Here is a 20321-nt window from a genome sequence, read left to right as displayed (position 1 = left end):
ACCGCATTGCAAATAGTGACCTCTTCAATGCCTTCTTCTTGCATAAAGTCAAGTACCATTTGTTCCAATTGATCGATGCATAGACCAAAGAGAGTTGGTGACAATGGACATCCTTGTTTAACCCCAATAGTGCTTACAAAAATTTCTGAAATTTCTCTTCCCATGCGCAATTGACAAATCACCTTCTCATAGATTCGAGAAACCGCAAGCATAAACTCACTTGGCACTTGGAGTTCTTCCATCCTTCTCCACAAATTGTTACGTGGAATCATATCAAAGGCTTTCTTAAAGTCCACAAAACAACAATACAATCGCTTGCCTTTTAACCGACTTTCCTCCATGAGAACACGAAGAGTGACAAGATGATCAATGGTGCTATGGCATCGACGAAAACCCGCTTGTCCCTTTGCACGCTTGTCATTCTCTTCAGCCCAATCACTCAATTTCATCTCCATTATGCACCCAAACAACTTTGCCATAAGAGACCCAATCATTATAGTCCGGTAGTTGCTTACATTCTTTACATCCCCTCCTTTATGCAAAGGCTTAACCCAATTAGTACTCCAATCATAAGGCATACCATGTTGAAGTGCAAGGTTGAACATATCACACATCCACTCATGGGTAAAATCTCCCGTCCATTTGATCATCTCCGGCTTGATACCTTGGAGATCTCCCGCTTTGCGAGTGGCCAACTTTTCAAGCCCACCGCATACATCCTCAATAGTAAAAAAAGACGGCATACATGGGAGTGAACCATAAAATGGCATTTTTTCGAGAGAGAGAGAGAGAGAGAGAGCGGCCAAATTGGCCAATTATGCAGTGCAAGGCTTGCCTCCTAAGGAACCTCTTGCCAACGACCAGAAACCCCTCCAAATCAAGATGCGGCACCATGTCCTGATTTGGGGCTTTTTAATATCCTAGTTTGACTTGGCACACCTCTCCTTGAAAATCGCGCGGATGAGGGGATAAGAGTGTAGGCATGATGACCACATGCAGGCGATGGTAGGCTGACGCACAGAATAGTGGGGTCCTTGAGTTGAGCCTCTCTCTCTCTTACACACACATTGAAAGAGGTCTAAAAACTCCTAAAAACAGTCTGTAGCACCGCGAACTGGTTTGAGGAGTTTTGAAATTCTTTATTCATAGCACAAATTTTAAGCTTGGCATTACAGAGACGCGTGCCTTCTTGCTCATAGAGAGCACACAGAGTGCAACAACGGTCATAGGGCTGTGTGTATACTGCATGGACAACAAGAGAAGAATCTTGCATCTGCCTTTGCGATTGCACATGAGAGAGAGAGATAGAGGGGGAGAAACTGCCTCTATAACCTCCAAAAAGAACCAGAAGAGGGAGATGACTGGAGAGAGAGAGAGAGAGAGAGAGAGAGAGAGAGAGAGAGAGAGAGAGAGAATTGCATCAGTACGTGCTTACTACCTTAATATAGAGCTTGTTTTGACCGGATGCTTGAGGTTCTTTGGCTAAAAATGACAATATATGTTGCCATGTCGTCCATTGAGAGCCCGTGCGCACAACGCCCCCGCAACCCCTTGGCGGGATGGGGCTCACAGTACCTCCATTGGCTTCCTTGGCAGATGGCGTGCACCCCACCTTCGTGGACATAGCTCCATCGTTGGAAGCAATAGTACATTAAACCTCTCCAAATCAGGACGCGGTGTTGCGTTCTGGTCTGGAGGATTTTCATATTCTCAAAGGTGGACGAGCTTCAGGACTAACTTACACGGGGTCTTAAGTGAAGGGCGAGAGGTGGGATCGAGGGCAGGGAAGCCGGGCGCGAAGGGAGAGGGGATCTCGACGCTCCACGTCAGCGTAAAAAGTAAACACTGACAAAATTTGTAAACGTGGACAGGCCTACTGATGTGGGGGCTATGGCATGGCGGGGTTGAGCTGTCCGAATGGTGGCTGAGTTGGACAAAAAATTTGGATTGGCGTTGGGGGCGGGGCGCATGATTGGGGGGAGAGGGAAGGTGTCCTTGGGCATGCAAGAGGCTCTGCATGCAAAATCTGAGGGAGCGGGTCTTATCGGCGGCAGGATTGCTAAGGGATCGCCAATGGGGCATTGTGCACAAGGAGGGCGCTATGAGTCTGGCATATCCTTTTTGTGGAGGGGATAGGTGAGCAACAGGAAGTGTGGGGTGCTGGAGAAGCCCAATGGCGCCAACAAGGGGAAAAACACAGTGTTCCGGCAAGAAAGGGGCCAGGAGCGGGCATGGTGTTGAGCAGGCATCCACGGTTGGGGAGGTTGCAGGGGTGGCCACGCCTCCAAAACCTATCCGAAGTAGCCCCTGTTTGAGAGCAAGGTGAATCATAATCCTGAACGCCAGCCCCATAGCCATCCCTTTTGAATAAGGCCGACCCCAAACGCCTGCTTCTACCAATTCACGACCTAGAAAGAAGTTGGAGAAGGCGTTTGATTGGAATGAGGAGAAGGATGAGAAGATGTCAGCACAACCCATGTCCTAGCACAAAAAGGCAGCAGAGGCTGCAGTTGCAAAAAGGAAAGGCAAACAGGTCCTTGATGAGGAGGTAGGTGACACCAAGTTGAAGGAGGGGCTGCCGAATGATACAAAAAGGAAAGCAGGCCAGGCAGGTGAATGCAAAGAAGATGAAAAAAGGAGATTGAGGGTAGTAGCATGCAGTTCATGTCGTCCGGGTTGATGCCATATGTGGAGGTGTTCTTGCCCGATGGGAAGCTTGCCCGGCAATGTCGTGCAAGTGATGAATGCCCTGGACGGTTTCGCTTTGAGTTGGTGAGGTGACGAATGGAGAAGCATCTCAAGAGAGAACATGGCCTTGACATACACATCCTAGTACGAAATTCGGGTCGTGCTTCCCAGGCTCAATTTCCCTCAAGAGCCAAGGCACCAAGCTCGAGAGTAGAGAAAGATGAATGGCAGAAGTGGGCAAAGAAGCGGTTTGAGGACAAAGAGAGGAAGTTGGCAATAAATGTAAAAAAGGTTGAGGATCTTCATCATCTTCGAGCAATTAAGAAATGGGACAAGCTCAGACCAGAGTTTAGAATCGTGCCAAAGGAGCAATTTGTGGAGAATATTGTGAAGGAGTGCATGACTTCCTACCATGCATCAGCTCAATTGTGCCTTGCACGCATTCAAAAACGTATCGACGAAGGCTATGATGCGCATGTAAGCTGGTTAATTAATTGGTTAAGTGACTTCTTTCTTGCATGCCTATGTATGTTGTTTAGGTCCCTTGTATGTTTGAAGTTTTATCATGTTAGCATGGTTAAGTTCCTTGTTTACTTATGGTTGCTATGACAAGCGTTTAAGTCTCAAAGGTTAGGTAATTGCACAGCTTTTATGCTTTGAAGGGCAGCTTGTTAGCATGTTCAAAGTGTTTCTATGCTTATGGATGCTACAATTTAAATTACTTTTCTTGTATTGTTTGAAGCTTCATGAAGCATGTTAGCTGGTTGTAGCTTTCATGGCCACTAGGTCTTTCCTCGCACTTGTTCGTTACTATGGGCCTGTTTTACCCACCCACTATTTTCCAAGTGTTGCTCCATTTTCTTGTGAGAATGTTTAAGTTCCTTGCATGTTTTGAAGCTTCATGAAGCATGTGAGAAATTTATAAGTTTCATGGCCATTGTCTTTCTTTGTAATTGGGAGTTCCATCCCACTTCTTAGCTAAAGTAGGTCCTATTTTCTCTCATGAATCACTCCTAAATTAGTGGCCAATTACCTTCCTACATTAGCTCCTACATTGCAGCCCTAGTTTGCTCTAGATATCACGGACAATGAACTCCCATTCATGTATATAAACAAGTCTTGTATCAATTCACCATGTTATTGTGCAACCGAGGCAATACATTCAGCTGAGTACTCTTTTCTATTCATTACGCACATTAGTCATTAGCTTTAATTATTGTTTTAGTGTTTGTTTTGGTTTTTCCTACATGGTATCAGAGCCCCTATTAGCTTAATAGCTCACTCAAGCTTGCAAGCAACTAGATCCTTAATCCTTAATCCCTCTTAGAGACATTCGTCTTGCTGCTTTCTCCTCTCTTCCAAGGTATCCGGAACCTGACGGCATGGCAGAGATCTCTTCTACCACTTCTCTTAAAGCTAGACATCAAACCATAGACAAACTTAATGGTAACGACTATCAAGTATGAGGGTTGAAGATGGAGCTCTGTGTCAAGGAGCTTCTACTATGGGATGTTGTCTCGACTCTAGGTCCAATTATTGTGTCAGTGGAGTCTATGTGATCATGCTCCATTGCGGATATTGACGAGTGCCAATGGTGCTCTGGACTCAGCAGAAGCTATACGGTCTTTCTTTCACAAGACATATGAGCATACCGACTTAGTTTACTAAGATTCGTTGATCAAGAGATTGGTGAACACCAACATGCAAGAAGGACAAAGCATTGCCAAGTGCATGGATGCTTGGCAGGTTCTTCTTGATGAGGTCATTATCTGGGGATTGGCGGTCCCTGAGACATTAAAAGCCATTATTTTGATGGTAGCCCTTCTATCCTCTTGGTAGGCATTCATCACCACATAGGGTGGACCTACAAGTGCAACCCTTGGTGGCCAAAATACATCAAGGAGAAGCTCTCTGCGGTCAATCTACGGGAGCCCAACCAGTGGCACTTTCCGGCCAAGCCTCACGGAAATACCTCCAAACACCAAGGCTCCTTCAACACCAGTACGCTCCCTCCCTATTACCATTCAAACTTAAATCATGGTGTCGTTAGCAACAACATCATGGCGGTAAGATCAATCCTCATGCTTACTTTTAATGCAAATTTTGACACAAATATGGCCATCTAGAGAAAGATTGTCCTTAGAAAATGAGCAAGTAGAGGACTTCTCTGAAGCTTCATCCACCAAAGGTTCAATGCATGCAACTTCAGCCCATACCCTCAAGCCCGAGCTCATTATACTGAGCTCTCACACTATGATGGCAGTAGCCAGTCTCTTCTCATGCCGTCCCCATCCAACTATATGTTGTGTGCCTCCATGGTTCAAGTATACTCTGTCCTTGTTTATCTATGTTTGTCATTGATTGTCCTAGGTCATGGTTTACCAATCTTCACCCTTTTTGCCATGGGGACCTCGATGACCATGAAACCCAGCACTTGATGGCCATGAAATCGAGGACTTACAACCCAAGAGGTCATTGGGGTGTACCTTGAAATTAGCGAGTTATGGTTCAAGTATACTTAGAGTTGTCCTTGTTCATTTATACTTGTCCTAGTTTACCAAGCGCCATCTTTTTTGCCACAGGGAACTTTGGGTTGTAGGTTTCATGGCAATCGGGTTGTGGGTTGAAATCAGCCTGTCACCACCAAGAATGAGCATTTGGCCTTTGGATGAGGGGCAGCCTTCTTGATCTCAGAGGAGCAACGGTGAGACGGTGGACAGCGTGGATCTCGAGGAGATCCGACGGCAAACAAAAAGTTGGTGGCAGCCATTCCCCTAACCGGATCCGCATGTGCATTTCGTTGAAACGTAGATGTGTTTACATCTGCTTATGCTGGTCTGAGGTTACTCTTTGGGGATGTCAGACTTTACAAAACTTGTATGAGTTTACTTCTCAGCCATTCTCCTAACCGGATGCCGCGTGTGCATTTCGTTGAAACGTAGGTGTGTTTACATCTGCTTATGCTGGTCTGAGGTTAAACTCTGGGGATGTCCGAGTTTACAAAACTTGTATGAGTTTACTTCTTGGGAAGTAAACTCATACAAGAAGAAACGTAGGTGTGTTTACATCTGCTTATGCTGGTATGAGGTTACTCTCTGGGGATGTCCGAGTTTAAACTCGGACATCCCCAGAGAGTAACCTCATACCAGCATAAGCAGATGTAAACACACCTACGTTTCTTCTTGTATGAGTTTACTTCCCAAGAAGTAAACTCATACAAGTTTTGTAAACTCGGACATCCCCAGATACAAAACTCGGACATCCCCAGAGAGTAACCTCATACCAGCATAAGCAGATGTAAACACACCTACGTTTCTTCTTGTATGAGTTTACTTCCCAAGAAGTAAACTCATACAAGTTTTGTAAACTCGGACATCCCCAGAGAGTAACCTCATACCAGCATAAGCAGATGTAAACACACCTACGTTTCAACGAAATGCACACGCGGCATCCGGTTAGGGGAATGGCTGCCAAGGCTCCCATCTAGGAGGGGACTAGCTCTCAATTTTTGACTTACTGTCGGAACTCCTCGAGATCCATGCCATTTGTCGTCCGCCGTCGATCCCATGGCCCCGTGCCAGCCTCATGACTAAGTAACACGAGGTCTTAAATTACCCTGAGCGGTGGGATCAACGGCTGTGGTTGAGTGGCGAGAATCACGAGAACGCCGGACGACCCTGAGGACTAAGTAACACGGGGTCTTAAATGAAGACCTCGTCATGGGATCCATGGCGAGTAGCTATGCGCACAAAAGCAGAGGCACACCTGGCCATCCGATTTTAAACGGACGTGTCCGTGTTTATTTTTCTATCCGTGTTTACTTTTCCACGTTTAAGTTTAGCTTATACAATTTATTTCTTGCCTCCTTGACACCTAAATGCACATGCATGTGTGGTTAGCTCACCAAGCTTCCATGGCCAAGGTGTTGGGTTCGAACCACCGGACGGACGTTGACCTTCGTTTTTTGTTGGACGTCCATATCCGTCGAGATGACTAAAGAACACGGGGTATTTAATGAAGACCCCGTCATGGGATCGACGACACGTGTGGCAAGCGCGAATCTCGAGGGAGATGGACGTCCAACAAAAAATGCAAGTCAACACCCGCTCGGTGATTCGAACCCGGCACCTTTGTCATGGCAGCTTGGTGAGCTAACCACACATGCGGTGCATTTTGGCAACAAGGCGCCAAATAAACTATATAAGCTAAACTTAAATAGGAAAAAGTAAACATGGACATAAAAAAATAAACACGGACACGTCCGTTTAAAATCGGACGGCCGGGTGTGCCTCTGCTTTTGTGCGCATAGCTTCTCGCCATGGATCCCATGAAGGGGTCTTCATTTAAGAACCCGTGTTACTTAGTCCTGAGGGCGGACCATACACAAAATGTCAATGCGGGGTCGCGAGCGAGATTTCATCCCAGGCGGCCCAGTTTTGTCCTAGTTTACTTTTCAGCATTTTTGTTTAATTTCTATATTTATGTTTTCCCATCATGGACAATCAAACACCCGCGTGCACGTGGTTAGGGCGTGTGCCTCTCCCCGCGGCCACCTAGGTTCAAATCCCGCTCGCGACCTCGCGTTGACTTTTTGTATGTCGTCCGTCGTCCTCGGGATTCTCCCCACTCAGCCGCAGCCGCTGATCCCACCGCTCGGGGTCATTTAAGACCCCGTGTTACTTAGTCATGAGGTTCGCCTCAGGCTCGTTGAGGACACAATAGGAGAGGTGGTCCAAGTAAACCATGTTCACGTATACTTTGAGTTGCCATTGTTTATCTACACTCTTCCTCAATTGTCCTAGGTGGGGGTGCCAAGCTAAAGGCGAACCCTTACATGTGTCCGAGTTTACTTTTTAGGTTCAAGTTTACTTTTCAGCATTTTCGTTATGTCTATGTTTTCAAGGCGCGGATTCCATTTGTCTATGTTTGGTATGCATGCAGAGGTGCATGATGAGGAAAATTTACATGCACACCATAATAAAAAAGAACAGGTGCATCCCGTGCCATGGCCGATTTATTGCATTACGTTTATCAGGTTTTTGTTGAGTTTAATGCGCTGATTCCATTTAACTATGTCTGGTCTTGATGCAGAGGTGCATGATGAGGAATTTACATGCATCCCATAACAAAAAAGAACCCGTGCATCCTGCTATATGGTTTATCAAGTTTTTGTTTGGATTTAGTGCGTTGATGCAGCTTGTCTATGTCTAGTCTTGATACACATGTGCATGACAAGGATTCTACATGTCCAGTTTTTGTTTGATTTTAATGCGTTGTTGAAGTTTGTCTTTGTCTGGTCTTGTAGAAGCTCGACATCGTGCTTCATGACTAATCCAAAGCATTGTTTTTTTGAAGTTTGAGTTTTTTCTTAATGTGTTGACCCCATTCTTTTATGCATGGTCTTGATGCAGAGGCGAGTGAAGGCGTTGCCACCTTGGCTGAATGTGATGATGGATGACATTGAGGAAGAAAAGGAAAACAACGATATGCAAGGCGAGAAGGGGAATGAAACCGGTGAAGAAGAGCACAATAAGGATGTGTTTTGGGAAGATGACTTTGGTGATGATGAAATCTCAAATGAGCAGGCAGAGGACAATCTCCAAGGAGAGAAAAAGGAAGGAACCCCTGGTGACGATGAGATCCCAAATGAGCCAGGAGATGAAAATCTCCAAGGAGAGAAAGAGGGAGATGACCTTGGTGATGATGAGATCCCAAATGAGCCAGGAGAGGACAATCTACAAGAAGAGAAGAAGGAAGATGGAGGGGTCTTGGAGGGAGAAGGGTCCAAGGCGAAGGAAGGTGAGGTTGCAACTAGTAGCGGGTCTACTAGCTCTAGCTCCTAGTATGGTCTTGGAGATACACCACTGTACGAGATGCCGCCCCATGATGATGCCAAGGATCTTCCAGTGGTCGAGGCTGAGGGTCACCAATGTGATGAACCCAACAATGAGCACATTGTGGACACCTTTGATAGATTTGCTTCCATGACATTGAACATCGGTGTTTCCCAAAATAAGGTAAAACTGATTATGGCTGTGTTTTTTCTGGTTTTCTGGGTTGTCAATAATTATGGCTGTGTTTTTTTGCTGGATCTTGAGGTTGTCACTGATGGCGGCTGTGCTTTTGTTCGATGGGCTGAATATGGCTGTGTTTTTGTTCGATGGGCTGAATATGACTTTGTGCAGGGACTCATAATGGAACATCAGCAAAAGTTTCAAGTTCGGTCATCTACAAAGACAAGTGTGGTTATCGATGTCTAATCACCGAGCCATGAGACCCATGTATCTCTTAAGTTCACCATCGAGAATGGCCGAGTGTGCGTTTCTCTAGAGGGGGGCGGTAGGGTTGTCACCACACAGACAAATATTGCGAAAGCTAGGTGATTTCATATCCCAGCTTTGCATTTTTAAAGAGTGTTAGTACTAATTCGCATTATTCTAAGTCTTGCATGCTGGTCTTTCAGGCTTGCTTCTAATGCTAGCATCACATTCAATTCTGCAAGATTCAAACTGTCCACGAATGTAGATCAGCCCCTAGTCAATGCTATATTGAACGGAGAGGCTAGCTCTCGGACTATAGACTTGTTTGGCCAGTAAGACTCCTCTCTCCCTCCCTCCCTCCCTCTCTCTCTCTCTCTCTCTCTCTCTCTCTTTGCTGGCAAATTGTTCTTCTAATTATCACCAAGAGGGGTTGTTTGTATGCAGGTGGATGGAACATGTTTTGCCACCTTCTATTCTTAAGAAGGTTTTCTTTGTTGATGCTTTATGGTACACAATGTCTGGCCACCTTCTCAAGAAATTTCTCTCAACATAGTTTGCTTGACTTGTCGGAAATGGTATTATATTTTTGGCCAATAATTTGCAGGTATTGGTCACATCCAAGAAAGACACCATGCACGGTTTCAAGATTAAATACTCTTACTCACAGTTGTGATCTTCTTGTTTTAGGCACCATTGGTCGTTATTTGTTCTTTATGTTAATAGAGGTGCAAAGCTCCTTCGCTTGCCCGGAAAGAAGCACTATTTGTTGTATTTTGACTCCTTACATCTCACGAGTCCGTTTGAGTGCCTTGACGCTATGCACATGTCAATATTCTTGATACCTATGTATGAACATTCCTTTCTTCTACATGACCTCAAGCAACTAAACCATTTATTGCCATGAATGTTTTGTAGTGGTGTTCAGAACCCTGCTCAAGTGGTGGATGATACAGCCCTTCAGTGTGCCTTGGGTGATGAGTCACAGCTTGAGCTCAAGTTTGTGGATGCCCCGCAACAGCCGAATAGCATTGATTGTGGATTTTATGTCATGAAATACATCAAGTACCTGACTAGCCAAGGCACACATCAAGTGTACTTTATGTGTATCTCTTGGAAGGTTTACAAACAATTTGGTTGTTTTGCAGGGAGCTTATTGTGGGAGGATTGGAGGAGAGGCCGCGAAGGAACTGGCTAACACGGAACTGGTTTCAGCACGACGAAGTATGCAACATGAAGCAGCAGCTCCATGATTGGTGTATGGAGTGCTTGTCCTCGATATAGGGTTATTGTGTCTCAACTCTACTTAGGCTTAACAACATCAATGACTACGAAAACTTGTATAAGCGACATAATATATGATTTGCTTTACAACTTGTGATTTTGGGTTTTCGGATGTAATAGAAGCTTTGTGACCATGGCTATATGTATTTTTTTCTGAATCGATGCTTTACTTGCTGGTCTTTTACTGGTGTACTCGTTATCTCGAAAAGGTTTCACTCTAAAAAATGCTATGGTTTAATGCCGGGATGCCATCCCAGATTATGTCTCGGTTGGGGGTTTTATGGTTTAGGTTGCCTTCTCCCGGGCTGTCAGTTATATGCATTATGTTTGGAATATGGTCGTCGATTGAAAAAATAACTTGAAATGTGTTGAAAAGTGAATTGAAATGTGTTCTCAGCAAGTTCTCATTTGTGCTGTCTCTAGCATTATGTCTCGAATATGGTCAGCGATTACGCGAACTGTGCATTGACCAAGGTCATTGCCTGTGGTTGCAAACTTTTTATTTCTATTCGTAGTGCCCGGATTTATTTGTTATGGTTATGATTTGAAGGTTATGGTTTGCGAATGTAGTCCACGAATGTGAAATTGAAATGTGTTAAAGTCTTGGCCTTTGAATCTCTTGGTTATGGCATGCGGTTGTGTTCTCCGCAAGTGAGGTTGCGACTGTCTTCATATTCGAACTCACAAGTTATGGCCATTTTCGCCTCATTGTGCGCTCATTTAAATTTTCTAGCTATATGCTGGTTATGGTCTTTTTGTGTTGTCTCTAGAATTATGTCTCGAATATGGTCAGCGATTACGCGAACTGTGCATTGACCAAGGTCATTCCCTGTGGTTTCAAACTTTTTGTTTCAATTCGCAGTGCCCGGCTTTGTTGGTTATGGTTATGATTTGAAGGTTATGGTTTGCGAATGTAGTCCACGAATGTGAAATTGAAATGTGTTGAAGTAGTGGCCTTTGAATTTGTTGGTTAGGGCATGCGGTTGTGTTCTCCACAAGTGAGGTTGCGACTGTCTTCATATTCGAACTCACAAGTTATGGCCATTGTCGCCTCATTGTGCGCCCATTTAAATTTTCTAGTTATATGCTGGTTATGGTCATTTTGTGTTGTCTCTAGCATTATGTCTCGAATATGGTCAGCGATTACGCGAACTGTGCATTGACCAAGGTCATTCCCTGTGGTTTCAAACTTTTTGTTTCAATTCGCATTGCCCGGCTTTGTTGGTTATGGTTATGCTTTGAAGGTTATGGTTTGCGTTCGTAAATGTGAAATTGAAATGTGTTGAAGTACTGGCCTTTGAATTTGTTGGTTAGGGCATGCGGTTGTGTTCTCCGCAAGTGAGGTTGCGACTGTCTTCATATTCGAACTCACAAGTTATGGCCATTGTCGCCTCATTGGGCGCTCATTTAAATTTTCTAGTTATATGCTGGTTATGGTCATTTTGTGTTGTCTCTAGCATTATGTCTCGAATATGGTCGGCAATTACGCAAACTGTACATTGACCAAGGTCATTGCCTGTGGTTGCAAACTTTTTATTTCAATTCGCAGTGCCCGGCTTTGTTGGTTATGGTTATATGCTTTGAAGGTTATGGTTTGCGAATGCATTCTATAAAGGTAAAACTGAAATGTGTTGAAGTCTTGGCCATTGAATCTGTTGGTTAGGGCTTGGTATGCAAGAAGGTTATAGCATGCAGTTGTGTTCTCAGCAACAAGTGAAGTTGTGAACATCGCCATCTTCGAGCACATTTGATTTTTCTAGTTAAGGTTGCTAAGTCTCAATATGTTGGTTATGATCATCATTTCTCTAGTCACTGGTTATGGTTTTCGTATTGTTTATTTCAAGTCTTAAGTCTCTTATGCAAGTATTCTAAATAGATAGAGTTAGGGCTTTGGTCACTCTCCATGTTTATAGGTAGAATCATTACAGCCAGCATGGGGTCAGCCCTTGTCATTGGATATGGTCACCGGAACTTGACCATGGTGGATTCGAACTTGTTTATGGCTATTGTCACCAACATAACCTTGACTCCTCAATGCATAAGACATTGAGACATGATGGATCGATTTGACACAACACTACTCACTTTCCAACGGTTTGGTACGGCCTCCGAGGCTAAGAGATGTCGATCTAAAAATTAATGCAATACGTGACCAAGCATGGTACGCACATTTTGAAATCTACAGATATCGATGCAATAAGAGAACTGGCATTAAAAGCTACAAATAACAACCCAAAAATCGATGCAAAAATTAATGTTCAACCTCCAAAACCATCCCCACTGCTTCAGCCTTAGAAACAACACTACATTCATGTCCCCAAAAGTTCAACCTTAGACACAACACTATTCATTTGCCCAAAAGTTTGGTACATAAGCATGCATTGAAAGCTACGAATATCAACCCAGAGAAATATGCAATAATTTCAATTTTCCGTCAACCTCCAAACCCATCTCCACTACTTCAGCCTTAGACACAACACTATTTATTTTCCCAAAAGTTTAGTATGTAAGTGGGCCTTAAAATATATAGATATCGATCCAAAAATCGATGCAGTAAGTGAATGGGCATTGAAAGCTACAAATATCAACCCACCACTACTTCAACCTTAGACCCAACACTGCTCATTTGCCCAAAAGTTTGGTATGTAAGAAGGCCTCCAAAGTCTACAGATATCGATGCAAACATCAATTGAATAAACGACCAGGCATTAAAAGCTCCAAATATTGATCCAAAAATTACTGCATTGTTAGTTGTCCACCAATTTGGTATGTAAGCAATCCTTGCATGTTCGAAGAAAAGGGAAGACAAAAACTATCAACATCCAGCAAGACTGCCTAGCAATGACCATTTAAGACAGCACTACATCACTAAAACTCCCAGTCAAAGTAGTATTAATACAAACACGCATTATAAAGATCCACTTACAATCTTGGCTCGGCGGCGTAAACCACCGCATGTACTGCTTTGTTATCCAATAGAAATATTTTCGAAGGGCAAAGAGCGATAGCAGCCTCGCTTCTCATGTTATGAGAACCATTCGTTGCTGGGATGCAAGGACCCCATCAAGTATTGAGCCGTCCCCACATTGAATCGTAAACCTCCTCTCCTCTGTACCAAGATCTCCATGTACACATCTAACCACTTTCTTCCTCTGAATGACATCATTGAAGAGAGTTACATGTCGGTTTAGAAGAGGAGACTCTGAACCAGCTAGGGCTTGCTCAAGTGTCAAGGGTAAGAGAGCATGGCATGTATGGCATGAGTGGCTTTCTCTTGGATCAAGCAAAAGACTTTTTCTACAACAATGGAAGCAGAACACTTTACGTCTCTTTTCGAAGCGTACTTGGCTCTTCCCTCGCTGATTTTTGCATCTTAAAACGCCAATAGTCCTGGCCTTTGGAGGGACAACTGAGACTAGCCCAGCTTCAGCTCCACATCCATCGGCTTCTCGTGCCACACCATGACCAAGCCGAGTTTGTGTTGCATGTGCTTGGATCTGGAAAGTCGATGCGCTTTGGGACAAGCAGAGTGGAGAGGCAATCCCTTGAGTTGCACAACTGATTAAAGAGGATCAATTTTAGGTCACTATCGCATTGTCCCAACTGTTCTTCAAAGCTTTGTAAAAGTCCTTTCAAGTTTGAGATGCATCCAAGAATCTGGTTATCAATAATGGATACACTTTCCTCGGCCATGGTGGGTAGCTGTCTTGACATATCTTGGTCCCCCATCATTGCATCTTGCTCCCTTGCTTGAGCATTGGCCTCCTGAACCACATGGTTGAAGGCATGTATGCTATCAAGAACTGGAAAAATACATAGAAGTTGAGGAAAGTGCTTTTGAACTATTAGTCGGATTCCGTACTGATGCTTGCATTCTGAACCCCAGTCAGAACAATCACAATAGCTAGATTGGACGCTCCCATGATACCATTGGGAAGGAGATGACATGCTAAGAATTTTGAAAAGCAAAGTGCTTTCCTCTATCACTTGAAGGGTGGTAGGATCAGCCTCAAACCTTTTCAGAATCGCCTCACCACCTGCTAATCTGGATGTGTGCTGCTTGCTTGACCCAACTCGATTAAAACGCCCGAAATTAGCTGCCACAAGTTTAAACACAAGAAGTTAAGAGTTGGCATATACAATAGAATACGATACTAGTTACAAACTCCAAAACCAATTGACTCTTACCAATCTCTTGCTTTTGCTTAAAGAACTCAAGCAAGGTTCCTCCGATGTAGGTTCCATGCAATGAATCACCCACAAGTACATGCAAAAGGACAAGTACCGATCTATTTATCTTTGCATCAAGCAAAGTATACTTGATATATTGTCATAATCGTTCAACCAGGTTTGTCATGTCCACATTTCCATGTACAAATAGATGCCCAAACTTGGCCACCTTGTTCGCCACATGCATGTGCTGCCACACCAACCGTTTGTCACGTAACGCTGGATATTTTCATGCATTGAATATGTATCCAGCAATTGTCTATATCCTAGATTAAAAATCTCCTCAGTTGGTGCTTGCATTAGATTTGATAAGTGATTATAGACATCAGCTCGCTTGTCCTTAGGGACCTATTAAATGATTTCAACAAGTTGGTTATTAATATTAATAACAACCCTTGACACACCAAAGGAACGGAAAGCTATGCAACAACTACAACACCTGCATACCTGCGGCAATAAGTTCTCCACCCATGCCTTCTTGACATGGAACCAGCATAGTAACACATGGCATGCAACTTGTTTTGGGTTGCCGGCTTCATCTTCTCACCAGCAATGAGGATCCACATTGACCACCTTAAGAATTGCTTCCAGCTCTTGCTGATTCTTGTCAATGACAATAGCTGTAGGACGAATTTTGCCTAGCCTTGCAAAGACCAGCTTGAAGGTCAACTCCAAAGCCAGCTTTTCGTGATTAGTGCCCACATCGCTCGTGCATAACATCAGCCATATTAGCATCCCTACACCAATTTGGTTGGGCAAGACTGCAGCATAAAGCGGTAACCCAAAGACATTTGTTTTGAATGTGCTATCCACTGCCCAAGAGTTATGACGAGAGAAACGAATAGCAGTTTCAAGCATATCCTCATCTTGAATGACAAGGATAAACGGTCTCTTGCATTCATCATCTGCCATCGGGTTGTATGGTTGGACAAATATGACCTACAAGCAAGTGCATGCCCATGAACAAAAAAGCATGCAAAATGTGACTAGAAGTTGAGCTCTCAATGGTACCTTCTTCAAATCTTGCAAGCGAAGAGCTTCCGTAAGCATTGTAGTCCAATCATGCTCTGCATATTCTCCTACAATAAGGCCAAGAGATACAACATAATATAGATCTGCAAAGAATTACTTGTAAAACGATACGATTCAACCCTTGAGATGCTTTGGGAGAGAGTGAAATACCTTGTGTGCGCATCCGGTGTAGCAATATTCGCACTTCTTTTGGTATCATGAAGAACTGATAGATCACACGATCAAGTGTAGATGCATGATCCATGTGAAGGTGTTCCTTTGACTTTGATATTTCTGCAACATGCCGGCAAGTGCCTATATCAAATATGTCCTTTGTGCAACATGCAACTACAGATGGATGCACTAGCAGGTGATAAAGGTCTACACGAGAGCCAGGTACATGTCCCTCATGAGTACCTTGGACTTTGATAATCACCTTATCAAATTCTTCAAAGTGTTGGACCACCACCTTGAATCCACATCCCCGCCTTTTGGATTTTCGATCTCGTCGCTTGTGTGCACTTTTTCGTTGAATGCTACCCCATCGATGACACATGTATTCTTGCACCCACTTGCTTAATCCATGCTTCTTTGTTGATCTAGACAAGACAAGCCTTGTCTGATGCTTTATCATGATGTTTGCCAATTTTGGTTCCACTTGGGATAGTGTTGTCTCAATCGATGTGCTCGAAGTAGTAGTAGACCAGCTACAAGCAGGCCAAGAGGAGACATCATGAGAAATAGCTTTCTCTTCCAACAAACAACCACACGCAATTACTGAATCTCTTATGTAGTCATGAGATATCCCGTGTTTTCTCATGTCAATGCACCATTCGGTCTTGATTGTGTTAATAGTGGCAACCACTCCCAAGTGTTTTTCATGCCTTGAGGGACAATGGGCTGCACGTACAATGCGCGCCCAATCTTCTATGTATGCAATTTTTAGGCCTGATGATTTCAGCTGCAAGTAGAGTTGTTGTGAGGTGGCAATTGGTCAAAGGGAGAGATCATCTCTCATTCTATTCCACCTCTTTAGATTCATCATCCCTCTCACATCATGTGCTTTTAGAATTGAGAGCGACATTGTGACTCTCCCAGCCAAATTATTCACCATTAAGGAGTACATCTTCTCATCAAATGAGAAGAATGTGTTTGATAAGTATTGAAATGCATCTAATGAATCCCCCAGGTCCTCAACATCAGGCAATGAATCCATACAAACATCCATCTCATCCCAAAGAGAATGGTGTTCCAAAAAGCCATATTGATCCAGATCATCATCACTTGATTCGCCCTCCGTAGTGGTCGCAAAACCAAGGTAATCTTTAAACGAAAGATTGGCTGCATTGTTGGCCTCATGCACCTGCAGGAGCATAACAATGCAAGCCTGACGTTTTTAACCCCTTGCAGGCAACCGAACTAACCCAACTTGCTGATATTAAACATGCACAAATTAGTGAGACTTTGGTAGACAAAGAGACATGCAAAATAGTGGAGACATTAGATGCTTATTGCAACGCACACACAAGGGAGAGACCTTTGTAGAGAAAAAGATCAAAATAGAACCTGGTTGTGATGCCCATCGGACTCCATTGCGTGTAGCCTGTCAAAGGCACTTTTATTTGTTCTTTCTCAAACCCTAAACAAGCACCAGATGGTGCCCCTCCCAAGCCCTAAAACTTAATGGCGGCTATTTCTGAGGAGCATCCGCAGCCTTACTGGACAGCCCTCTCTTTGACAGGCACAGCTTGCATCGAGCCCCATATTCTGCAACAAGCAAGGAGGGTGGTCCTGCACCAGAAGCAAGAGTGCACAGGATGCCTGATCTGCAACAAGAAAGGGTCGCCCTGCACCCGAAGTAGGCACGCATAGCGTTCCCTTAGCGTTCGCAATTTCATAAATACACATCGTGCCCAATGCAAATCCAAAATTTTTGTCCAACTCAGCCCCGCCATGCCACTAGCCCCGCCACATCAGCAGGCATGCCCACGTTTACAAAGTTTGTCCTTGTTTACTTTTTACGCTGACGTGGAGCGCCGAGATCCCCTCTCCCTTCGTGCCCGGCTTCCCTGCCCTCAATCCCACCTCTCGCCCTTCACTTAAGACCCTGTGTAAGTTAGTCCTGAGGGTATGCGAGAACCTTTTGACTTGTCGTCCGGACCTCAATTCGGATGAGAGAGAGAGAGAGAGAGAGAGAGAGAGAGAGAGAGAGAGAGAGAGAGAGAGAGAGAGAGAGAGAGAGAGAGAGAGAGAGAGAGAGAGAGAGAGAGAGAGAGAGAGAGAGAGAGAGAGAGATGTAGCATAGTACCTACATTGCCTTTAGATCAGAAGCTGAGAATGGTAGTCTCCATAAGTGGTTCTCTAACTCATGCTCTTGGCCATTCTGGCTGTGATGTGCATGCCATCTACCATCGCCGTCCATGGACTGGGTGTTGTGGAGCTTGGAGACCTTTCCTTGGATGCCCAACAAGAGGTTATGCGACTTCAAGAGGATATGGAAGTTTGGAAGTGCCACCTTCTCTCCTATGATCCTTACTACACCAAGTGGTATGGTGGAAAGAAGTAGGCTGGCCTCCCGGACCCCTCCCTTCATCTGCCTCTCGCCCAGATTGTGTTTATATTTCATTATTGGCCTCCATTTCCCTCTTTATTTTTTGGTTGTCCATGATTTTCTCAGTATCTCCCATTTGGTATGTTATGGCATTTCTTTTGAAGCTCAAAACGAGAGAGAGAGAGAGAGCGTCTGGTACGTGCACCACATATTGGTTTGGGGATTTTTCAAATCCTCAAAAGGATTTGCAACAAATATGTGACTTGACGAAACTCAATACGTGCACGCGCACATGTGTGTGTGTGTGTGTGTGTGTGTGTGTGTGAGAGAGAGAGAGAGAGAGAGAGAGAGAGAGAGAGAGAGAGAGAGAGAGAGAGAGAGAGAGAGAGAGAGAGAGAGAGAGAGAGAGAGAGAGAGAGAGGCCATGAAGAAGTGATGGAGATGTTCAAGGTGATGAAATAATCAAGGAGAGATCATGAGATGTAGAGAGAGAGAGAGAGAGAGAGAGAGAGAGAGAGAGAGGCCATCAAGAAGTGATGGAGATGTTCAATGTGATGAAATAATCAAGGAGAGATCACGAGATGTAGAGAGAGAGAGAGAGAGAGAGAGAGAGAGAGAGAAGGAGAGAGAGAGAGAGGGAGAGGGAGAGGGAGAGGGAGAGAGGTTAATTCAATAGGTTGGTGATTGTGGGTATGCTCTCTCACTTTTGTGTCACAACGTACATGCTTGCTGCCCATTGTCGATCCTGCTCAAGGCTAGCAAGGATTGCAAAAGAGACTCAACCGTTGAGATAAACATACATGTAGGTCAGGTAGCCGAGGAGTTTTCCCTAGTTGACCATGGAACTTGCAAAAATTGATCAACCCACTTGTTGTCCGTTTTTGGATCCCTACATTATGCATGATGGGCGATTGTGGAAGGAAAGGTTGCATGCATCTAAGTATTAAAAGGTGCAAGGAGATTCCTTTGGTGAGGGAGGTGGGCATGGAAAATACTCACATAAGAAGCACACAAATAAGCATTCTATACCTTTGTCCATGAGTGCTCTCACAGACACAATTCTAAAACTTTTGGAATCATAGAGTACACTATGTATTAATGTGGGATCTATACACATAAATATTTTTGTTTATGATAAAAAGAGCTAGAGAGTTCTCTACACAATAGATATTTGGGGTATATTTACTATACAAGAATGTTTCGATTGGAAGAGAGAGAAAAAGAGAGAGAGACAGAGAGAGAGATACAACAACGACTTATGGTCAAATATGAGCTAGTATTATATAATTATTAATAGGAGGGGGCACCAACTCCATTGACTCCGGCCTCCTCAAAAGCAATCAGGAGTTCCGCTCACTAATATCAAGACTCCATGTTTGAAGAGTGTAGCTACTCTTAATAGATTGTATATTCATAGTAGTATATTGTAGAAGGTGATATATACTTCAAGCAATCATTTTTATCATCTTTTAGTGCTACTTATGCAAATGGTAACTTAGATTCCATAATTCCTACTTATGGCTTAACTTCCTCTTGTAGCCGACGCTACTACTTTCTGCATCACCTCCTCGTCCTTGTCGACTAGTTGAAACCAATGTCGTAGATGCCCTCCAGGCTGTGATGTACCAAAATACACCAAATATTCTAGATGTTGCGTGTAGGAAACATCATCTACCACCTTTCCTGTTGCCGCTTATAGGTATGTACATGGGTATTAAGTAAAGCGTGAATGATGGCCTAACAAATTGCAACTACCTGACCACCTACTTTCATATTGGCAATCTCTTGCTTGATCATAAGTTGGGTTGAATAGCTCTAGATTGGAGTTTCACGAAACATTTTTTGCCTTTATTTTTACAAGGAAGAGTGCCTCTATTGAACGTGCATTTCTCTTTTAGAGAGAGAGAGAGAGAGAGAGAGAGAGAGAGAAGAAGAAGAAGAAGGTGAACAAGAGAATTTTTCATATGATAATGAACAGTTGAAATTCATGGATTTCTCTTCCCTTGCAAGGTAAAAATCTTGCATTAATTTTGATTTACATGATGACCTTGCTTGCAAGCTTTTTATTTTTGAAAAAAAAAACTCTATACTCATTAATTGAAAGGAACTTTCAACTTAGATAACATAAAGATCTTCCTATCGACAAAAACAAAAACCTTAGATAACATAAAGATCTTGCTATCAAAACCATGTACAACTATTACCATGCTCCATCACGATCTTGTATAGTACACACATTTTTAGACTTTGGTAATGTCTATATTATATCAAAAAATCAAATGTGTTTCCTAATTTTTGGA

The 20321-nt window shown here is 43.7% G+C and overlaps 1 protein-coding gene and 3 pseudogenes across 1 annotated transcript; 2 read left to right on the top strand and 2 right to left on the bottom strand.

Moving 5' to 3' along the window:
- Positions 1-2017: 2017 nt before the first annotated feature.
- LOC147459299 (uncharacterized) lies at positions 2018-2552 on the top strand (annotated as a pseudogene).
- Positions 2553-2655: 103 nt separating this feature from the next.
- LOC147459298 (uncharacterized) lies at positions 2656-7899 on the top strand. The gene is made up of 3 exons (XM_086511573.1): positions 2656-2772; positions 2860-3165; positions 7780-7899. The coding sequence occupies exons 1-3, from the start codon at positions 2656-2658 to the stop codon at positions 7897-7899; spliced, it is 543 nt and encodes a 180-aa protein (XP_086367699.1).
- A 5350-nt stretch (positions 7900-13249) lies between these two features.
- On the bottom strand, positions 13250-14177 carry LOC147459297 (uncharacterized; annotated as a pseudogene).
- Positions 14178-15196: 1019 nt separating this feature from the next.
- Positions 15197-16845, bottom strand: LOC147459296 (uncharacterized; annotated as a pseudogene).
- Between the last annotated feature and the right edge of the window lie 3476 nt (positions 16846-20321).

The sequence above is a fragment of the Adiantum capillus-veneris genome, chromosome 4 (assembly GCF_014529385.1).
Source record: "Adiantum capillus-veneris isolate H3 chromosome 4, ASM1452938v2, whole genome shotgun sequence".
In the NCBI taxonomy this organism is placed as follows: Eukaryota; Viridiplantae; Streptophyta; class Polypodiopsida; order Polypodiales; family Pteridaceae; genus Adiantum; species Adiantum capillus-veneris.
The sequence above is the reverse complement of the archived record's forward strand: the minus strand, read 5'-3'. Positions and strand labels throughout refer to the sequence as shown.

Coding starts and splice junctions, on each gene's coding strand:
- LOC147459298 (XM_086511573.1), top strand. CDS start 2,656: ATGCAGTTCATGTCGTCCGGGTTGATGCCATATGTGGAGGTGTTCTTG. Junction 2,773..2,859: donor GACGGTTTCGCTTTGAGTTG/GTGAGGTGACGA, acceptor CGTGCTTCCCAG/GCTCAATTTCCCTCAAGAGC. Junction 3,166..7,779: donor ACGAAGGCTATGATGCGCAT/GTAAGCTGGTTA, acceptor GTCTTGATGCAG/AGGTGCATGATGAGGAATTT.